Below are 23,701 nucleotides of genomic sequence, written 5' to 3'. Positions count from 1 at the left end.
GCTGAGGGTTTTTCCCCATCGTTAAAAAATTTTGATATTATTTAGGCTGACAATCGCACCCTAACCAAAGCACTGCAGTATAGTGGAAGGGTGTGACTAAACAAGAATATTTTGGGAGGTTCAAAATTACCACAAAATGGAAAGTTAAATGTTTAAATATTATCGGACTCAAATCTATATATAAAAGAATTATTTAATATAGTAATTGATATAAAGCAATAGGTTCGATATTTAAATTTAATTTTAATTCTTCTTATGATGTAGAGTAAAAAAAATTGGCTAAACCGATGTAAGAAAGGTTCTTTTATAGTCAACTAGCAAATATTATTAGCAACAGTAGAGCAATTACGAGCTTTACTACAAGGAATTGTAAAATATATATCTAAATATATTAACAGTTTATTTATTTAGAAATTCTAAATTACGGCACGCGCTTTTAAAAATAAACTGAAGGCAATTTTATGGAACACGTGCAATCAATAAAAATAAATAGCCAATACACAGTTAAAACTGCACAGATGCGAATGAAAGTAAATGACATTGTGTGTTCGTAATGTTTTTAATACTTGCCTTGCACATGGTTTCAACGCTCCAACAAGGCTCTTTACATTTTTTTGTGTGTTGTCCAAACATCTCACTGAAATAAGGGATATATTTGCAGAGTCGTATAAACTCAACTCGGGTGTCATTGTGGTGCAATGGTATGCACAACCCCCTGCACTCAGAAGGTCTGCGGTTCGATTCGCAGGCCAGGCAACATCAACATTTCAACGGCGGCGAAATACCCTTCAGTGGAATATTAACGACATTTCCTGAGTATTTCAAATGTCAGCAAGTTCGAAAAAACAATGTGGTTAACCTTCAAAATACCAAAATTCGGGAGATACCGTTCCATGGGGGCTATATCACATACCTACAAATTTCTGGCGGAAAGTTTTTAGACTCAAGGAAGACTAAATACCAAATTTCAGATATTTCGGTAAAACCTTCAAAATACCGAAAATCAAGAACCTTTGTTCCATAGACCGAACTAAGAATAGATCTCCAATTCTCTCTGTTTTGTGCTTCTCTTTTTGGAATACCGCGCCTTGTCATCTCTTCATCCACTTGTTTGCGCCATCTATTTATACGCGTTCTAATTTATACGCGTTTTAGGGGGTTCATCATCGCTCATTCTATTATATGGCCTAGCCAACGCAATCGCTGCATCTCGATACGTTTAACTATATTGATGTCGTTGCATAGCAGATACAGCTCGTGGTTCATACTACGTCGATATTCACGGCCAACGCAGATAGGTCCGTAGATCTTTCGAAGATTTTTTCTCTCAAACACGCCAAACACTGCTTATCTGCGTGCGCAAGTACCCAGGCTTCGGAACCATACATCAGCATGGGTATTATCAGTGTTTTTTAAAGCGTTTTTTTTTGTTTGACGAGTTGTGGCTTTTGTTTTTAAAGTGCTTACTTAAGCCAAAGTAGCATCTGTTGGCCAATACAATTCTTCTTTTTATTTCACAACTGATGTCGTTTGTTGTGTTTACGGCGGTGCCGAGGTATACGAAGTCTTTTACTACCTCAAAATTATAAGATCCAACTTCAGCAGTTGGTCCGATCTCAATGAACGCATTGCGCGTCGACACCATCAGCTTGATTTTCTCGCCGTTTACCGCCAGACCCACTTTAGCAGATTCTCCTTCGACCTTCATAAAAGTATCGGTTACTTATTTTACTGGTCGTCCCATGATGTCTATATCACCAGCATAAGTGGGTAACATGTGGCTATTGGTGTAGATTGTGCCACTTCTTTTGACGTTTGCCTCTCGTTTAACCTTTTCTAGAAGGATGTTGAAAAGAAAGGCTATATCCATGCCTGAAACCTCTTTTGGTACAAAACTCTTCGGAGAGGTTCTTTCCTATTTTAACTAAAGATCTTGTGTCAGTTAGAGCCATTTTACAAAGTCGAATGAGCTTTGCGGGGATACCAAATTCAGACATTGCTTGGAATACCTTTGAACGTAGCGGGCTGTCGAAGGCTACTTTATAATCGACAAAAAGGTGATAGGTGTCGATCTGCATCCCTTGAGTCTTCTCCAGGATTTGCCGCAGGGTAAATATCTGGTCAATGCTGGAGTTGCCAGGTCTAAAGCCACATTGGAATGGTCCAATTATTTCGTTGACCATGGTCTTTAGTCGTTCGCACAATATCCCAGACACTATCTTGTAGGCGATAGAGAGAAGACTTATGCCCTTATAGTTGGAGCATAAAGTCTTATCTCCTTTCTTATGGACGGGACACTGGATGCTCAGGTTCCAATCGTCGGGTACGCGTTCTTCCTGCCAGATGGAGCTAAATAGCTGACGCATACACCTTATCAGCGTGTCGCCACCGGTTTTAAACAGCTCGGCTGGTAGGCCATCAGCTTATGATGCCTTACTATTATTCAGCCGGTTTATTGCTGTCTCTACCTAATCTTGGACGGGTGGTATACATTCAATACCATCTTCTGGGATTGGATCTGTGGTATCTTCGTCAGCTTCGCTACTATTGGATACCAACAGTTTGGAAAACTGGTAGAATTTTCGGACTATATTCTGTCTCCTGTACATCTCGATTTGTTCACACTCCCGATTTTCCATCTCTCTCTTTTTTCTGCTCCTCTCTCCTTTTCCCCCGATACCTCTCTCGTGCGCTACGCGTTGCTACTGATTGTAAAGTAGCCCTATATGCCGCATTTTTCTCTTCGGTAGCAGCACGACACTCCTGGTCATACCACGAATTCCTTGGTGCAGGTATCTGGTATCCAAGTACTGATTTTGCGGCTGTTTACATGGAGTGGACAATGTTTTGCCATTGTCCTGATGTGTTATCGGGACGAGGATGCATTTCTTCCATCTATCACAACGTCACAAATTTGATTTCTTGTTCTTTGATCTGGCGACAGCCGTTTGCCCTTATGAATATCGAGATTCTTAATTCTGGTACTGCTAACCACCATGTTTTTTGCAGCTGCAAAATCTATTAGCCTCATACCATTGTCAGATGTTTCACTGTGGAGACTGAATTTCCCGAGTGTTGGACCAAAGATATACTCCTTTCCAATTTTGGCATTAAAATCGTCTAGTATAATTTTAATGTCATGGGCAGGGCAACGGTCATAAGTTTCTTCTAAGCGCTCGTAAAATATATCTTTGGTTTGCTCGTCCTTGTCTTCAGTGGGAGCATGAGCGCAAATAAAGCTGATGTTGAAGAATTTTGCTCTTAATCGAATTGCAGCGAGTCTTTCATTCACTGGGGTGAAGCTGGAGACCAGATGTTTTAACCTCCGACCAACAACAAATACGCAACCAAACTCATGCTTTGTGTCATGGCAGCTATAATACAGTGCGTCACCTTTAGGTGTTGTTGTGACGCCTTTCCCGGTACATCTTATTTCCTGTATGGCAGTAATGTCGGCCTTGTACTTTTCAAGTACATCTGCCAATGCGTAAACTGCACCTTCTTTATAAAGAGTGCGAACATTCCAGGTGCAGATTCGCAGATCATGGTCCCTAAAACGTTTGCGGGGTTCGTCAACTTTAGAGGGGTTTGTTTTTCTTTTCTTTCGGTTTTTCATAGTAGGCTGTTTTTCTGGGGGAGGGTTACTAACCCGACGCCCAAACCCATGTTTTTAACGTTGTTATGGGTGAACGAGCGGCACATGTTAGCTCACTACCTTTAACGGGTGTTAAAGGCAGGTCCCCAGGTGACACCACGGGCAGGTCAGTGTCCACTTGAGATGAGGGACCAAGATAAATCCTGGGGTTTGCCATGTAAAAGCCGGTCAGGACCGTTCCTTGGTATCTACCATCCCCTACGTTGTTGCTGTGACCACAACCTTCAAAATATCGAAAATCGGGTGGCACCGTTCTATGGGGGTTATATGAAAGCGTGGACCTATAACGACAAATTTTAGTCAGAAAGGCTTTTAGCCCCAGCGAAGACTTAGTTCCAAATTTCAGCCATTTCGGTGTGATAATGGGCTAAAACCATCAAAATATCGAAAATCGGGAGGTACCGTTCTATGGGGGCTATATGAAGGCGAGGACCTATACCGACAAATTTCATATGGAACGTTTAATACCCCAAACGAAAACCAAGTACCAAATTTCAGCCATTTCGGTGGAATATTGGGGCCACAAACTCAAAAATACCGGAAATAGGGAGGCACTGTTCTATGGGAGCTATACTAAGGCGTGGACCTATACTGACAAATTTCTGGGGGAAAGTTGTATACCCCCAACGAAGACTAAGTACCAATTTCAGCCATTTCGGTGTAATAATCAGGCTAATACATTCAAAATACCGAAAATCGGGTGGTACCGTTCTATGGGGGCTATATGAAAGCGTAGACCTATACTTACAAATTTCTGTCAGAAAGGCTTTTACCCCCAGCGAAGACTTAGTTCCAAATTTCAGCCATTTCGGTGTGATAATGAGGCTAAAACCTTCAAAATACCGAAAATCAGGAGGTACCTTTCTATGGGGGCTATATGAAGGCGTGGACCTATACCGACAAATTTCATTTGAAACGTTTAATAACCCAAACGGAGACCAAATACCAAATTTCAGCCATTTCGGTGGAATATTGAGGACACAAACTCCAAAATACCTAAAATCGGGAGGTACCGTTCTGTGGGGGCTATACTAAGGCGTGGACGTGCACCGACACGTTTCTGGGGAAAATTTTAGTCATTTCGGTGTGATAATGAGGCTAAAACCTTCCAAAATCCGGAAATCGGGTGGTACCGTTCTATGGGGGCTATATCAAAACGTGGACCGATATAGCCCAATACCAAACATCCTAGGAGTAATAGAAACTTCTACACGAAATAACAAAGCTTTATCTTAAAAATTGCAAGCTGTATCTTGATTTCAACAGACGGACGGACATACCGGCTTGGTCATATTGACATAGAATTTTATACTTTTTATGGTATCCGATGCATATTTCGATGCGTTACAAACGGAATGACAAATTTAATTATACTCGCAATATCATTATGGAGGGTTACACCAAGGAACAGAGAGGAGTGGAAATCTCTCATAGTTATTCTTATTGGACAAATGTTCTCTGGAGGGAAACCTAAATAAATCAGTAGGCAAGCCAAGTTCAGGAGTTATAACCCAACTCCAATAAATGTAGGTTACGAGTAAAGTAGAAATATGTTTTGTATTTGTGTTACTATCATTTATTTTCGATTTTTCAAACTAGTTTTATTTATTTTAAACATGAACTACGAATATTATTTTATCCAAAAAGCAACATATAAAGCAATTCAACGTTAGTGACAGAGAGATTAAAAATAGATAATGCGATTGAAATGTTGTTTAGTTCATCATTAATTCAATATATTAATTCTTCTTCCCCTTTTTTTCATTCCACCAATAATAACTCCATTCACCCACAAAAACTATAATACTAATAAGTATACCGACAATCCATGGTACAATTAACCCAATAAAATTATCCATATCCAATTTAACGGGACCCGTATTCAACTGGCCATACATCGATGCCTGCACTTGATTCTGTTCGTTGGCATTCATATAGTCGGCAACAATTTTCCATTCCCAAAATTTCGAAAGACCCGATGAATGCCAGGCTAAAATTAAATCATTATATTTCGGTAAAAGGGGCCACATACGTGGTACCATAGCCACTGTGTAAACGTAGTAGATGTCATCAACCATAAGTTTAAGACGTTCAAGGGCCTCAGGGGTAATAAAATGGCCATTGCCAAAATGACCAAATTCCATATGTTCCAAGGCAAAGCCCATGTTTTCGGTTTGAGCTTTTAAACGCATATCTTCTCTGCTGTTGATGCGATAGTTGGCCACCAGGCGATGTAGTATGGGCTAAAAGGAAATGTGAAATCAGTTTTAAATATTAAAAAATTAATATTAGAATTTGGTAACTAACATCCACTATTCCTGTCTCCTCATCTGCTATTGAGGCAACCCAATCATATGAAGTAGCCGTCCACGTTAAATTGTGACGATATAAACGTTCCACAGAATCAGCAGCTTCATCAAGTCTGCAAAGGACATCAGCTGAGCACACTGCGCACAAGAATATGTTTCTTTCTACTTACTCTGGCAATGTTAATACCGATGACAGTCCACCTGTATAAATGCTGGTCACAATAATATCAATCACATAACAGGCAAACAAAATTGTCCTCACGGTATGTGAATTTATCACATAGTTAGAACCTTGAGATATAAATAGTTTTAGTGTGGTTGTACAACCAAATTCCAGACTGGACCATAGGGTGTATTTGTTTCCTGGCGGTGGTGATACAATACGTTCTTCGAAAAATCTTGCCAGGAACAAAGCCACAGTTTCCCAACACAAACAACAGAATACACCAACCCAAAGAGTATACGAAAATGGACTAATCGGTAAAGCCCATGAGCTTATACGTGTCGGTAAAGGTACTAGGCACCTTACGCCAGATCTTCCCAAAAATGTTGTTTGATCGATTGTTCGGTAGGCCAAATACCTAACAAATAAAAAGGAAATTAGAAAATTTTCAAGATGTACTTATCAGATTCTGTTCCCAAAAAAACAGACCCAAGTATATTTGTTACATACCACCAAAACATTGCTCCCATGGACATATCAGTCCGGCCATCTATCATCATGCCAAGTAATCCATCAGCCGTATAGTTGGGATATATCATTCCCCATTCTGATTTTTCGGCTTAAATTTAAGAAAAAAAAATATTTATTAAATTAGAATATTTATGGATCACAAATTAACAAACTTACACGTATCCACCTGAACGCTACAATTGTACAGCTCACAAAATGTATGGACAATGCGCATTTCTGTCCCCTCAACATGTGCCAAATGTCTCAGATTATCGCCAGCGTGATCGTAATATTGTGGCAAGCGTTGAAAATCAACCACCATAAATGGACGATAATCAAAAGCTCCAACAATTATTTCTCGGCCTTGTAAATTTTGTAATTTATGAGGTAAAAATAAACTTACATTTGGTTCAAATGTTCTGCTAATAGCATCAAAGTGACTTATTTGTATCAGCTGGTGATATTTTTCAAAAATAGAACCTACAAATTTATTAGTTTTTATATTGAATTGGGTGGAATTTTTATATTCCCCTTCAACAACTAATATGTTGACAGCATCTGAAAGTAGTACAGGGTTTTGTATTAAAATAAACAAAAAACCTAATTTTGAGTTCAACTTGCTTTTAAATAACAAATCCTCAAAATAAGCTTCTTTCTGTTTCTCCCTTGTATACACAAACAAAAATTTAGGTCCATATGAACGCCAAATGGAATACACACTGGCTTTACGATAAGTCTCAGCGAATCGGGGGATGTCATCTTGGAATGCCACAAAACCCTATACATTTCAAATTATCAAAAATTTTTGGAATGAAGGTGGATTTTTTAAACAAATATTTTTTAAAAATTATTTTTTAAAAATTATGGGCCATTAGTATATTCTTCCTTTTGCTAAGGGTTAGTTTTTAAAGAGCAAAATACAGAAATTGGAAGCTTTAAAATATAAATTTGACATTAAACATTAATAGTACAAATGTCCTCCATCAAATTTAATGATCACATTAAACTTTGAGTTAACCAGAAAGCTATAAATCTGATCGTTAAGTCCAAAGAATAACAAAAGGAAAGTTGTAATAATGGGGGTATGTCTTCAATGTTTTTAATAAAATATTGTTTCAATAATAGTGGATTATTTATAAAATATATTTTCAATAATAATGGATTTTTTATAGATATTTTATTCAATATTCGTGGATATTTTATAAAACACTTTTTCAATAATCGTGTATTTTTTATAAAATATTTTTTTTTTCAATAATCGTTTATTTTTGTTAAAGAATGTTTTTTTTTCAATTATCGTGGATTTTTTTAAAGAATGTTTTTTCAATAATCGTGGATTTTTTAAACACCATATTTTCAATAATCGTGGATTTTTTAAACGAAATCTTTTAAATAATCGCGGATTTTTTTAAACAAAATCTTTTAAATAATCGTGGATTTTTTAAACAAAATCTTTTAAATAATCGTGCATTTGTTAAACAAAATCTTTTAAATAATCGTGCATTTTTTAAACAAAATCTTTTAAGTAATCGTGGATTTCTAAAGAATGTTTTTCAATAATTGTAAATTTTTTAAACAGTATTTTTTTAATAATCGAGGATTTATTAAACAATATTTTTTCAATAATAGAGAATTAAAATAAACAATATTTTTTTAATAATCGAGGATTTTTTACAGAATATTTTCTCAATTATCGAGGATTTTTTAAAAAATAATTTTTCAATAATCGGGGATTTTTTAAAAAATGATTTTTCAATAATCGAGGATTTTTTAAACAATATTTTTTCAACAATTGCGAATTTGAACAAAAAAAATCTATAATCGTGGATTTTTTATAAATATTTTTCCAATAATAGTGGATTTTTTAAACTATAATCGTACATCTTTTAAACAAAAATATTTTCTCAATTATCGAGGACTTTTTAACTTTTTTTTAATAATCGAGCATTTTTTTTAAATTTTTTCCATAATCGTGGTTTTTTAAACAATTTTTTTCTATAATCGTACATGTTTATACCCTCCACCATAATATGGAGTGTACTAGCATGTGCCCGCTACTTCGTTAGCGAAAAGTTTACATTAATAGAAAGAGGGATGCAAACAGACTTTTTATTTACCCCGTTCATATTTTGAAAACTTATAAAGTAAAATATGAAAATTTTGTTCAAATTACAAAATTCGATTCCTAACATGCCTAAAACTAATGGTACTTTTCGTACACTTATGACGGGGTTCTGTAAGACGATTCGAATTCAAATTCGTTTGTATTAATAACAAACACATCAACAGGGACACTCACACCAAATTTCAGAATCCCAATTCTATCATTTCACCTTATACAAAATTTAGCGATTTTTGCAAATTATTTGAACTTAAGCACCAGAAGTGACCCTAATATCAAAATTCCAGCTATATCCTTTCAACATAACTCACCAAAAGTTACCATATTACCAAATATCGGAATTCCAGATATATTTCATTCCAGTTCCAATTTTCTCCTCATATCAACCCAACATATCACTTGTGACCCAGTTCTATCCCTTCATCTAATACCAAAATTATTCCAAGTGTTGTACCATTTAGCATTTTTCGAACACTTAGAGTATGGATTTACACAAATTCAGAATTCCAGAAAGACCTAATACCAAATGTTGTACATTGTATTAATTTCGTACCTTTATGGTACAACATTTCATTACCACCTCCATATCTCAACCCCGCACACTATCGTTGTATTGGGTGTACCATTTAGTACCTTTCGTAATAATATAGTACATATTTCAAAAACTTTCCCTGCAACCAATACAAAATATAGTACCATTTACTACCTTTCCTACACATAAGTACGAATTTCCAAATTACCAGCTCTATCCATTCACCCAAATTCAAATTGTTCCAAATGTAGTACCATTTAGTACGAATATCTAAAACTCTCTCCATATCCCAATTCTACACTCCAACAGTAATCTTAAACCTAAATTCCAGAATTCCAGCTGTATTCGTTCCTCCAAATCCAAATTGTACCAAATTGAGTACTTTTCGTACCCATAAGTACGAATTTCCGAAACTATCTCCATATCTCAAGATTACACTGCAACAGTATTCCTATTTCAAACTTCAGGATTCCAGCTCTATCCGTTAACGGATAGTACCATTCCGTACTTTTCGTACACAAACCACCTCCTTATATTAACCCTAATTCCCATACTTGATTACCATTCCAATTTTCAAGTTTTTAGCTCTATCAGTTCACATAATACCAAATGGTGCCAAATTTAGCCCATTTTATTACTTTCCGTACATTTATAGTTCGAAATCCCTTTTCCTGCACACCATAAGTGACCCTCATTTCAAAGTACGGAATTCTAGCTCTACCCGAGCCCCCAATACAAATGGTACCATATTAGGTACCTTTTATTACTTTGCGTAACCTTCTAGTCGGAATTTCTAAAAACCCAACCCTATCTGACACCTTCGAACCAAGAGGGACCTCACACAAAACTTTAAGTTTCTAGCTTCAGCTGTTTGGTCTGGGCCTTGATCAATCAATCAGTCAGTAAAATGATACCAAATTTAGTACCATTTAATACTTTCTGTACACATATGTACGAATTTTCAAAACTATCTCTATATCCAACAGTAATCTCTATTCCAAGTTTTAGGTTTTAAGGTTTCAACTTTATCTGCTGATCCAAATCCAATTTGAACTATATTTTGTACCATTTAGTACTTTTCGTACACATAAGCAGAAATTTCCAAAACTATCGAAATCCTTCATATTCTCCCTTCCAACAGTAATCTTTCTTTCAAGTTTTAAGGATTTCAGTACCATTTAGTACTAAACGTATACATAAGTACGAATTTCTAAAACCAAATCCATACATCTATCCTGTACTCCAACAGCACTATTGTACCAAATTTAGTACACATAAGTAAGAATTTCGAAACCTACCTCCTCATGTAAATTCTGTAGAGTAATCATAATTCCAAATTTTAGGATTCCAGCTTTATCCGTTGACCCAAATTCAATTTGTACCAAATTTAGTACTTTTCCTACACATAAGTACGAATTAAAAAAACTACCTCCATATATCTATCCTACACTCCAACTGCAATCTTATTTCCAAATTTCAAGTTTCCAGCTCTATCCGTTTATCCAAATGTAAATTATACCAAATTTAGTACCATTTAGTACATAAGTAAAAATTTCCATTAGCCATTATCATCGTCACTCCCCAACCTTGACTCCAATACCAAATTTCAAGATTCTAGCTATATCCGTTCAATATATACAATTAGTACTAAATTTAGTAACTTTTATCACTATTCGTACACTCATAGGTCGAATTTTCAAAAATCCTTTGCTACATCTTTCCAACTCTCCATCAGTGACCCTTATTCCAAGTTTCACAATTTTAGCTCTTCCCGTTTACATAATACAAAGGGTACCATATTTAGTACCTTTTAGTTCTTTTCGTATACATAAGAATCATTCTAGACTCCAATAATCCTAGACTCCAACAATAACCTTAATTCGAAATTCCAGGATTCCACTCCAATAGTAATCTTAATTCCAAATTTCAATATTCCAGCTCTATCCGATCACTTAAATCCATATTGTACCAAATTTGGTACCATTTAGTACTTTTCGTACCCAAAAGTACGAATTTCCAAAATACCTCTATCCTACACTCTGACAGTAATCCTAATTCTAAATTTCAGGATTCCAACTCCATCCGTTCCCGCAAATCCAAATTGTACCTTATTTGGTACTATTTAGTACCTTTCGTACCCATATGTACGAATTTCGAAAACTACCTCCATATCTCAAACAGTAATAGTAATTCCAAATTTCAGAATTCCAACTTTATCGGTTCGCCCAAATTCAAATTGTACCAAATTTAGTACCATTTAGTACTATTCGTACACATGAGTACACATTTTCAAAACCACCTCCTTATATCAACTCATCTTCTAAACCCTAATTTTCATTCCAAATTTCAAGATTTTAGCTCTATCCGGGGCCACTGTGGTGCAATGGTTAGCACGTCCGCCTTGCACTCAGAAGGTCTACGGTTCGAATCCCAGGCCAAGCAACATCAAATTTTCAACGGTGACAAAATTCCCCCTCAGTAATGCTGGCGACATTTCCTGAGTATTTAAACCATGAAAAACTTCTCTACAAGTGGTGTCGTAAGATACGCCGTTCGGACTCGGCAATAAAAAGTAGGTCCCATATCATTGAACCAATATGAATCGGCGTGCACTCATTGATATGAGAGAAGTCTCCCTTGTCCCATCTGGGATGTTTGTGGAACAATTATTATATTATATTATTAGCTCTATCCGTTCACGTAATACCAAATGGTACTAAATTTAGTATCTTTTAGTACTTTTCGTACACTTATAGTTTCTAACTCTCCATCAGTGAACCTCATTCAAAATTTCAGAATTCTAGATCTTCGCGTTTGCCTAATACAAAGGGTACCATATTTAGTACCAGGGACGTACGCAGGGGGGGGGCCCGGGCCCCCCCCGAAATGGTTTGGTCGAACAAAATTTTTTAAGCTACTGTAACTAGTTATTATATTTTTTTCTCATAAAAATGTTTGTATATTTGAAGATTTCAAATTATAACTTATATTTTCTTAAGTTTCTAAACAGAAAATGTACATCATTAACAAGTTTTGTAAGAAAATATTTAAAAATTTTTTGTTTGTAAGCTGTTTTTGAGAGAAACTTCCAATGAAATCTGAATTACTTCTTCATGTCATATCATACCACTATCAAATGCTAATTCCTTAATGAATATACCCCACGTCCATTACACTGTACAAAAAAAAAAAATTATTAAATTAAAGATAATTCGGCCAGATTATGAAAGAGGACCGAAAAAAAGAAGACACGTGTATCGGCGTTTTGAAAGTTTACGTCGAGAAGTAACCTAAATAGGCGTGGGAAGTTCCGCCCATTTCTACAGGTTTTGAAATATTCGACATCCGATTCCTAGGAATCCTTGCATTTTAGGTATAATGTGTCTTTGGCAATATTACGGACAACAATGTGGGGTATCTTCTTATGAAAGAAATTAACCCTCATGCGAGTCACTAAAGGGGTCTTTTTGGTCCATTTTTTCAAAAACGTTTAAAAAGTCCTTTAAAATGAGATCGTATCAGATCAAAATATTCTACAAAATTATTTGGCAATAAATTTTGCTATATGTCCCCGAATATACCAGAACTCTAAATCGTACCTAAACGCCAGCAATCTGCCAAAAGTAAAATCACGTTTTAGGGTTAATGTTGTACTTTATCTAAGTTTATTAAGTTTTGTCCCACAAAACTTCATTCTAAATAGAAGACGTCAAAGACAAAAATATTCTCCATCATATTTCAATATAAGTCGCCGAATAAATGAAATCTGTATTTACAATATATATCAAGAAAATATATACATCAAATTTGCCAACAAAACACCCAAATATTTTTGAAACTTTTAGACTCTTAATTAAAATTTATTCCATACTGAGCCAAAATCTCCTAAAATACTGCACTTTTTGTGGACTGTGTCAAAAGAAAAAATATTTCAAATCAAATTTCATTATGAGTCTCAGAATAAAATAAATTTGTAGCTTTAATATTTAACATCTCTCGAAGCTTTCGCTTTTTATATATGATTTAGGACCATATTCTACCGTTTTTATTCACATTTTCGTTATCTGCGGTCACAAAATACATTTTATTGATGTTTTTCATAATAAATTCTTTCAGAAGATTATGTGTGCTCGATCCAAACTGTTTTTGAAATATCTATGGTGAAAATATATAGGGAAAATATTGACAACCCAGATCGGACTTTGTAAAATTACGTATTGTAGTACTAAAATCAAAAATTAAGTCATGAGGATAAGTCGTAGGTTCCTGATATTGTATGTGAAAATTTGGGGATAGTCTACTGCTATTGTCCAGTGAATTTTTATCTGACATACGACTCCTAACATCCATGATTTTCATAATCTGTGCGGGGTTTCATGTAATTTAAAAAAAAAGTTCAATTTAGTTGTACAGTGTTATTTATTCGAACTGTATAGAGCTCTCGAGGCTTAAAACTCATCCGGTTATAACAAAAATAACGAGTGAGTTCAGTATTGTGGGAATGGAAATATATAAAAAAAGGGTCGGTCCTTCGTGGACTACATATTGAAAGCCAATTAGAAATTTGTTTTACTGCCATCGCCAAAATTTTGTTATTCTGTTTTAGACAAATTTGCTGCTAAACAGTATGAGAAAATAATGAAGACAAATGAATTTTTGTGCGTCACTTGGTTTTTACTTATCATCACCGAAGTATAATTATAACCTCAGACTTTAGATTACGAGATTATATACACTAGGATTGTATCGTATAGATTTCATCAAAATAATGATTTAAGACTTCACATATGTTTGGACGATATTCGTTTCAGCCAAGATGGAAGTACTTACCACCGTCCGTCCGTCTGTATCTCTGTTTGTCTGGCAGGTTGGAACTCATGATAACTCTCGGTCCAAGTTATGGATCTCGTAATGTTTTGTCCAAATTAAATTTAAGTCATATCGGTACCTCCGCCATAAAAATTCAAAAATGTTCACTAAAATGGTCGAAGGGACTAACCAATTCGGTCTAAAATCGATTCGCAAGATTACTAATTTGGTTCGCAAGATTACTTCCAAAAGTACATCAAGGTCCAAGAGAATATGTTTGGACAACATCTTCAGGTCTCTTATACAAGTCTAACATAACTGCAGTTAAAAGACTGTTCGATGATTCTTTGGACATTTTTTAGTCTTGTTTACAGCGATATCCTACTTTTTGTGGACAAGTTTATGCTTCCTGACAAAGCTCTAAATACTACGGTGGCCAACTAAAAAGCTTATGGGCGCGGTAACTATCAAGAGGAGTGTCTCTCAAATAATTATTAGTGAATAATTATGTGGGGTTCAATAAGGATCGATTGTTATTTGTCAAAACTATATAGAACTAAGTCCATCAAAGTGTTTGTCATCGAGTCCAAAAATTTCTAATCGTACAATTAAGAAAACAAATTATAACGCTTCTTTTGTAAAATAATATTAAAAGTAAAAATAATCCTGGTATCAGAATCTATCTCTTTCGGTAAATAACACTGTGCAACATTTTTAAGGTAATATTGTGCAAATAATTTGAAGTGAGGATTTTTTGAAAGTACAGACCCAAAGTACAAAAACCCTAGTTCCGTTTTGTTGAGTCAGATACAGCTTGGATTTTATGGCCCCATCTAAACATTGTTAAATATCGACTTTTTAAACAACTCGGAGCTACAGTGACACAGAAAAGTATACATACACCCTACAAAAATGCAGTTTAGGCTAAATCGTTGGGTTTTTTACAGCAACAACTGCACTGTGTGGCCCCTTGGTGACAAAATAACCATAATTACACAAATTTATTTTAATCTAATACGTATATTTAATACAATTAAAGAAATTCAATTTTCACAACACAGAAAAGTATACATACACCCCAAGGAAATACGAGCATTATCGTAAAATTTATGGAATTAGTAGCAAAATTTATAATTTTTTTAGTTTTGGCGAATGTCTCAGGGTGTCTCAGATATATTTTAGCGAAAACAAATCATTTTTGGCGGTTTTATGCCGTTATTTAAGGTCGGACTTCTTGTATATCACATTAAAGCTGACCCTTGCTTAACTCTCAGCGTTTTTAGGTATTGTACTTTATAAAAAGAACAAAATTAGTTTCATATTGCAAATCTTGAGTCCCAAGAAGGCTTTGGAGTTCTTATTGAGCAAAATATTCCTTCCTGGACGTCGATTAATGCACGTTTTTTCTCAAATTTCTCAGGAAGTTAATATTTTCCGTTGAATTCCTGGCGCAAATTACATACAAAATGCATTGAATTGCATTGTAGTATGGTCTGATACAATCCTTGGGCATTAATTGAATCAGAAATGTGATATATTTTGTTACAAACCTGTTCCCAAAGCTTTTAAAGCAACAAAATATAAGCACTACCAAAAAAGCATGAAATTTGTACTGTGAACAACGTCGTTTTCGTATTATGATCATTGCCGTTACAATAGGCCCGAAACGTTTCGTATAATTGTACATTTCTGAGTCAATTGATGCCCAAGGATTGTATCCGACAATATTACAAGGCAATTCAAGGCCATCTATATGTAATTTGCACCAAGATTTCCGCGGAATCTATTCACTTCCTCAGAAATCTGAGGGAAAACGTGCATTTATCTACGTTAAGGAAGGTATATTATGCACAAATACAACGTCAAAGCTTTCTAGGGTCCCAAAATTTGCCATCTGATACGAATTTTGTGCTTTTTTATAAAGTACAATACCTAAAAACGCAAAAAATTAAGCAAGGGTCAGCTTTAACGAGGTATATAAGAAATTTGACCCTAAAGAACGGCATTTGACCCCCAAAAATTATTTTCTTTTCTCTAAAATATATCTCAGACACCCATAGACATTCGCCAAAACTAAAAAATGTATAAATGTTGCAACTAATTCCATAAATTTTACGATAATACTCGTATTTCCTTGGGGTGTATGTATACTTTTCTGTGTTGCGAAAATTGAATTTCTTTAATTGTATTAAATATACGTATTAGATTAAAATAAATTTGTGTAATTATGGTTATTTTGTCACCAAGGAGCCACACAGTGCCGTTGTTGCTGTAAAAAATCCAACGATTTAGCCAAAACTGCATTTTTGTAGGGTGTATGTATACTTTTCTGTGTCACTGTATATCTCTGAAACCAATGCAAATTTTCTTCTGACCTTTGCAGTAAATTTGTAGATAAGGGCCAAAATAAAATATTTGGAGAAATGAAAAAAAAATAAATTTTATAATATATCTAAATTTGTATACATGTCGCATCATATCTCCAAAACTGTTAAATTTGTCTTAATGTTTTCATTTGGAAACATATCAACGACAACGACAGCCGATATTCTTAAAAATTAGGATAAGATCATCGAAATAGTGAAAATGTTGCTATAGCAAAGACAACGGCAATTCTTTGTGGTTGTAAAATTCTTCGATAAACCATAACGTGGACCTGTATGATTAAAAACTTCAATATACATCAATAAATTTTACATGGCGACATTACCGAACGTGGCCCGATATTGTCTATTTTCAATTCTAAATATCCTACTCTGTAAATATTTAAAATTGTATCCTTAGTCCCAATTTACATTAAACGATTTTTCTCGTTCTCTTTTAAACTTGCCTCTTGCGTTTATACAGGCAATTCTGTTTCTGCAAGTTTTGTTTTCAAAACAATAAAAATAATGTCAAAAACGAAAAATATAAAAGGAATTGCCTGAAAATTGCCGGTACGAGCAATTTTTTTCCACTTCCATACCCGTTACGTGTCTCTCCTACAAACTGAGACTTGCCGCAAGTAAACTCGCCTAATGTAAATTGGGACTAAATAATATGAATTCTTTCTATTGAATTTATATACTTTGTACCATTATTTCATATAAAATATAGATTACAATATGTGCCAAAAACTTCCAGTCAATCGGACAAAAATTTACCGAGATATGAGCTTTCGAAGGGAAACATTTATTGTGTTTTGTATGTAGCATAGAAACTAAAAACGTCTTTTCCTCGAAGTGGCACTTTATATGTTTTTGTGGGACTATTGTACACATAAATCATGTGCTTAACCGAGAGAGTCTTTAAAAAAACTGCTGACGGAGTCAGAAAAAATATCAACTTTGAACAGTGTTTTGTTTTTGTTAAAATCGAAATTTCGATTTTAACTGTTCAAAATTTTTAAAAATTGATTTTTTTAATTTCTTTTCGATAATGGACAAGATTATTAGGTTCGTAATGATCCCACAAAAATATATGCTGATCGGTTTATTCTTTTTCAAACTACAGTGGGTACCGCAAACTGCTTTAGTAAAAACAGTGCTTTATAATCGGGCATTTGAATGTAAGATTTTTCCAAAAAAAAAAAAAAAAATAGAAGGTAACTTAAGGTTTAATAGATTTTTTTATAAAAAACGCATGAAAATGGCTTTTCTCATGGTTATAAGTGGCCATAACCCCTTAAAATAGCTTTAGGTAACGCTACACAACATTTGAATTTTTCATGATTTTTGGTCAAGTTGTGCCCCCCCCCCCCCCCCCCCGAAATGAAATCCTGCGTACGTCCCTGTTTAGTACCTTTTAGTACCGTTCTAGTTCGAATTTCCAAAAATCCAGCCTTATCTGACACTTTGGGACCAAGAGTGACACTCCCTCAAAATTTCAAGATTCTAGCTCCAGCCGTTTAGCCTGGGCGTTGATTATGAATCAGTCAGTCAGTCAGTCAGTGAGTCATCATTACTGAACTCTTTTATAAGTATAGATAATTAAATGTTTCATTCCGTTTGTAACACATCGAAATATTCGCCAGAGACCCTATAAAGATTTGTATTGTTGATCAGGATAAAATTCTAAGTCGATATAACCATGCCCGTCTATCCGTCCGTCTGTTGAAATCAAGATACAGCTCGCAATTTTTAACATAGAGCTTTGTAATTTGGTATAGAAGTTTATATTAATCCTAGGATGTTTGGTATTGGGCTATATCGGTCCACGTTTTGATATAGCCCCCATACAGCGGTACCACCCGATTTTCTGTATTTTTAAGATTTTAGCTTCATTATCTCACCGAAATGGCTAAAATTTGGTATTTAGTCTTCGCTGGGGGTATTTTGTCGGTACAGGTACACGCCTTAATATAGCCCAATATAATGGTACCTCCCCAATTTCGGTATTTTGAATGTTATGGCCACAATAATTAATCGAAGTGGCTTGAATTTGCTTTTTAGTGTTCGTGGGGGACATTCAATTGTTCCCTCTAATTGTGTCGGGCCTTCAGATAGCCCCCATAGAACGGTACCTCCCGATTTTCGTTTTTTTAAGGTTGTGGCCCCAATATTCCTCCGAAATGTCCGTAATTTGATAGTCGGTCTTCATTTGGGGTATAAAACTTTCCCCCAGAATTTTGTCGGCATAGGTCCACGCCTTCATATAGCCTTCATAGAACGGTACCTCCCGATTTTCGGTATTTTGAAGGTTTTTGCCACAATATTCCTCCGAATTGGCTGAAATTTGGTATGTAGTCATCATTTTGGGATATACAACTTTCCATATGAAATTTGTGGGTATAGATCAACGAGTTTATATAGCCCCCATAGAACGAAACCTCCCGGTTTTCGATATTTTGAAGATTGTGGCCTCAACATTCCTCCGAAATAGCTGAAATTTGGTATTTAGTCTTCGTTTGGGGTATAAAACTTCCCCCCAGGCAACTTGTCGATACATGTACTCGTGGGGGTATTCAACTGTTCCCTCTAATTTTGTCGGTATAAGGTCCACGCCTTCATTTTGCTCCCATTGAACGGTACATCCCGATTTTCGGTATTTTGAAGGTTGTTGCCTCGATATTCCTCCGAGTTATCTGAAATTTGGTGTTTAGTCTTCATTTGGGGTAGAAAACTTTCTATATGAAATTTGTCGGTATAGGTCCACGCCTTTATATAGACCCCACAGAACGGTACCTCCCGATTTTCGTAATTCTAAATATTGTGACGTCAATATCCCACCGAAATTACTGAATTTTGTTATTTAGTATTCCAGGGGTTTATAAAGTTTTCCTGAAAAGAATTGTTAGTATAGGTTCAAGTTTTCCTTTATCCCCCATAGAAGCATACCTCTTGATTTTTGGTATTTTTTAGGTTTTTGGCCACATCATCTTATTGAAATATCGAAACTTTGGTAATTAGTCTTCTTTAAGTCTAAAAAATTTCCGCAGGAATTTGTCGGTATAGATCGACGAAATTTGTTGAAATTTGGTAAATAGTCTTTTTCATATAATTTGTGGTGGAGGGTATAACAAGTTCGGTCCGGGCGAAATTAACGCCGTTCTTACTTGTTTAAACAAAAATATTTTCTTAATTATGGACGATTTGTTAAACAACAATATTTCAATAATCGAGGATTTTTGATTATGTAATGTTTTCTCAATAAATAAATAAATTTGTCACAAAATATTTTTTTTTTCAAAATTCAAGGATTTTTTATAAAATATTTTTCAATAATCGTGGATTTTTTATAAAACATTTTTTTAATAATCGTGGATTTTTTAAGAAATATTCTTTTAATAATTCTGGACATTTAAAAAAATATTTTTTCAATAATCGTGGATTTTTTAAGAAATATTCTTTTAATAATTCTGGACATTTAAAAAAATATTTTTTCAATAATCGTGGATTTTTTTAAAAATAATTTTTCAATAATCGTGGATTTTTTAAAAAATATTTTTTCACTTACCGTGGATTTTTTAAAAAAATATTTTTTGAATAATCGTGGATTTTTTAAAACATATTTTTTGAATAACCTTTAACTTTTTAAAAAATATTCTTTTTAATAATCGTGGATTTTCTTAAAAAATATTTTTTTCAATAATCTTGAACATTTTAAAAAATATTTTTTTGAATTATTCGGGGTTTTTTAAAAAAATATTTATTCAATAATCGTTGATTTTTAACAAAATATTTTTTCAATAATCGTGGATTTTTAAAAAAATATTTTTTCAGTAATCGTGGATTTTTTCGTAGTAGGCTCCACATCGTGTATGTTTTCGTTATAAAATTACGCAATAATTAATCGGTCATAACGCAAATCATTGTAAAAACTAAGCGATCGGTGGCAACTTCGATGAACTAGACCTCAAAACTCAAAAATAGTAGCTCAAAATAATGGAATCACATAATATCCCAAGAGCTACAGATGTGTACTGAGTATATCACCAAAATAAACGGTACTTTGATAAACATAACATATCAAATTAGCAAGAATTTTGTGTGTCCTATATATAGGACGCTGGGCATATCTGGGTTAAACAAAAATATTTTCTTAATTATGGACGATTTGTTAAACAACAATATTTCAATAATCGAGGATTTTTTAAACAATATTTTTTTAGCAATCGAGGTTTTTTTGTAAATATTTTTTTAATAATCGTGGATTTTTTAAACAAAATTTTTTCAATAATCATGGATTTCTTAAAGAATATTTTTCAATAATAATAACATTTTTAATAGAATATTTTTTCCATCTTTAAAAAATCCACTATTATTAATAAAATATTCTTGAAAAAATATACTATTATTGAGAAATATTCTTTAAAAAATTCACGCTTAAAAAACAAAAAAAAAAAATCTTTAAAAATCCACGATTATTGAAAAAAATATTCTTTAAGGTCCACGATTTTTTATAAATGTTCTTTTAATTATCCACGATTATTACAAAAATTATTAAAAAAAATCCACGATTAAAAAATTAAAAAATTTTCTTTAAAAAAATTTCAAAATTTTTTTTTTCATAATCTTGAATTTTTTAAAACTAATTATTTTTCAATAATCGTGGATTTATTCTAGATTTTTTTTTTTTTCAATAATCGTGGATTTTTTGAAGAATAATGTTTTTCAGTAATCGTGGATTGTTTACTGAAGTAATTATAAGTTGCCCTTCAGTTAATTTGTTTAAATCGTGGATTTTTTACTGAAGTAATTATAAGTTGCCCTTCAGTTAATTTGTTTAAATCGTGGATTGTTTACTGAAGTAATTATAAGTTGCCCTTCAGTTAATTTCTTGAGGAAACTTTTTTACAATTTTAACAAACTAACCTCACAATTTGTATCTGCAATAGCTGCCACATATTTTTTGATCCAGTCGTCATAATAAATACCATCATTGCGATACTTTTCATCTTGTCTGGTAAAATTGTAAATGTCTCGCGAAAAGGATTCATTCAAGTTCCATGGATTTATGTATAGCTGTACGTTATAACTTATCATCGATGGCCAAATCAAGTCGAATTCCTTGTTCCACAACACGCAAGTGGTGGTTAAGTCCGAAAAATATGAATGTACTTAAATGATATATAAAAACACTTTAAGAAGGTTATACCATAATATTGATCCGTTTCATACTTACATATGACATTAAAAACTGTTGACCAATTATTTATTTCTGTAGTAATCATGTTCTCCGTTACATCAATATACTTCAAGTACTTTTAATATCTTAAGAGGTACTGAGGAACAATCAGGCAAAATATTTCTTGTTATTGAGTAGGGTAATTTTATTTGTTCACCTTATTTAATTATTTAAAATGAAAACGTTTGCATGCTTAATGGAACACTTATGGTTAATTCATAAGGATCTCTAGAGGTGTCGTTAAAGAATTTTTACACAATTTTTTATTGAAAATATAGACAAGCTGCATGTAGTTGGTCGGGTCATACACACCTTGTAGTTGTAGTCATAAATATAGATCTGCCATTTTTAATTTTCTCCATGCTTGGTTTATTTCTCAGTAGTTGAAGTGTCCTGCTGCCTCTTTTTGTAGATTTATGTTTGAAAAATAGCTACTACTCCGCCTTTTTCTTCGCTTTTTTTCATAGTAGGAGAATGTGATTTTCCCACGTTTTTGTCTACTTACGTTAATATTTTGTGCCTTAGGCGACTTCCATGTGGCATTATGTATTACGAGGAGTCAGATGAATCTAGCGCTGCTTACTATCATGTGATATAATTTTTCAATGATACTAAATTTTTATACTCTTAACCATGATATGGAGGGTAAAAACATCGAAATATTAGTCGGAGACCCTATAAAGTCCATGTCCGTCCGTCAGATGTTTGGTATTGCAAATGGGCTATATCGGTCCACCTTTTGATATAGCCCTCATATAACGGTACCTCCCGATTTTCGGTATTATGAAGGTTTTAGCTTCATTATCACACCGAATGGCTGGAGGAAAGTTGAGGGTATAAAACTTTCCTCCAGAATATAAAAAGTGCGGCCCAGCTGAAGCTACGTCGTTCTTATTTGTTTATAAAATATTTTCTAAATAAATAAATTTGTCATAAAATATTTTTAATCAAAATTAGAGGATTTTTTTTATAAAATATTTTTTCAATAATCGTGGATTTTGTAAAAAATATTTTTTCAATAATTGTGGATTTTTTAAAAAATATTCTTTCAGTAATCGTGGACATTAAACAAACATTAAACAAATTTTTTTCAATAATCGTGGATTTTTTAAAAAATATTTTTTCAATAATCGTGGATTTTTTAAAAAATATTTTTCGAATAATCTTGAACATTTTAAAAAATATTTTTCGAATAATCTTGAACATTTTAAAAAGTATTTTTTTCAATAAACGTGGATTTTTTAAAAAATATTTTTCGAATAATCTTGAACATTTTAAAAAATATTTTTTTTTTAATAATCGCGGATTTTTTAAAAAATATTTTTCGAATAATCTTGAACATTTAAAAAAATATTTTTTTCAATGATCGTGGATTTTTTCAAAAAACATTTTTTTAATAATAGTGTATTTTTTCAAAAAAAATTTTTCAATAATCGTGGATTTTTTAACCTTTAACTGTGGAGGTGGGGGTAAATTTTACCCCTTCGATCATATTTTGTTAATTACTTTCAAATCATTTGAGCGATCGGTCTAATTTTCTCTGTATCTTCATATTTCCTTAACGTAAGTAGGCAGTAATGTTCTGGTTGTCATATGACTAGCAAGTGAGGAGATATGCTTACGATGGTGTAAAAATTACCCCACATCCAAATTCTTGTCACTGTGGCATAGAAAATATTTTACCACCACCTCCAAACTAACGTAAGTATCCTATGTAAAAAAATGACCCCACGTCCAATACGACGTCTGAATTTCATGGAAAAGTTTTGACCACACGTCAAACTCGGCATATGATTTATATATTCTGCATTTTCAATTAATCCATTTTCACAGCAAATCAGTGTTCCTATAATAAGGCAATTGCTAGAAGAGGACGATAAGTTCAGCAACGTTGACGGTGATGGTCGATCCCGAATTCAACATAACCAAAGGCTACTTACGTTAAACTATTACTAGGATCTTGGACAAGGACTCAATAGCGCCATCCAAAATATAT

The 23,701-nt window shown here is 33.7% G+C and overlaps 1 protein-coding gene across 1 annotated transcript in view; it reads right to left on the bottom strand.

Annotated features, from left to right (window-relative positions):
• LOC141403208 (uncharacterized) overlaps positions 1-21,780 on the bottom strand; it is a 33,316-nt gene extending 11,536 nt beyond the window's left edge. The window contains exons 1-8 of the mRNA XM_073985390.1: positions 21,703-21,780; positions 21,393-21,637; positions 7,259-7,415; positions 6,815-7,195; positions 6,638-6,746; positions 6,135-6,545; positions 5,963-6,077; positions 5,414-5,898 (exon numbers count right to left, since the gene is read on the bottom strand). Of these exons, the coding sequence (XP_073841491.1) occupies positions 5,414-5,898; positions 5,963-6,077; positions 6,135-6,545; positions 6,638-6,746; positions 6,815-7,195; positions 7,259-7,415; positions 21,393-21,637; positions 21,703-21,751 (1,952 nt within the window). The 5' untranslated portion in view covers positions 21,752-21,780. The remainder of the gene's footprint in view (positions 1-5,413; positions 5,899-5,962; positions 6,078-6,134; positions 6,546-6,637; positions 6,747-6,814; positions 7,196-7,258; positions 7,416-21,392; positions 21,638-21,702) is intronic.
• Between the last annotated feature and the right edge of the window lie 1,921 nt (positions 21,781-23,701).

Source organism: Musca autumnalis, unplaced genomic scaffold (genome assembly GCF_047663935.1).
Source record: "Musca autumnalis isolate F117 unplaced genomic scaffold, ASM4766393v1 scaffold_4, whole genome shotgun sequence".
NCBI lineage: Eukaryota > Metazoa > Arthropoda > Insecta > Diptera > Muscidae > Musca > Musca autumnalis.
This window is presented reverse-complemented; position numbering and strand designations above follow the sequence as displayed.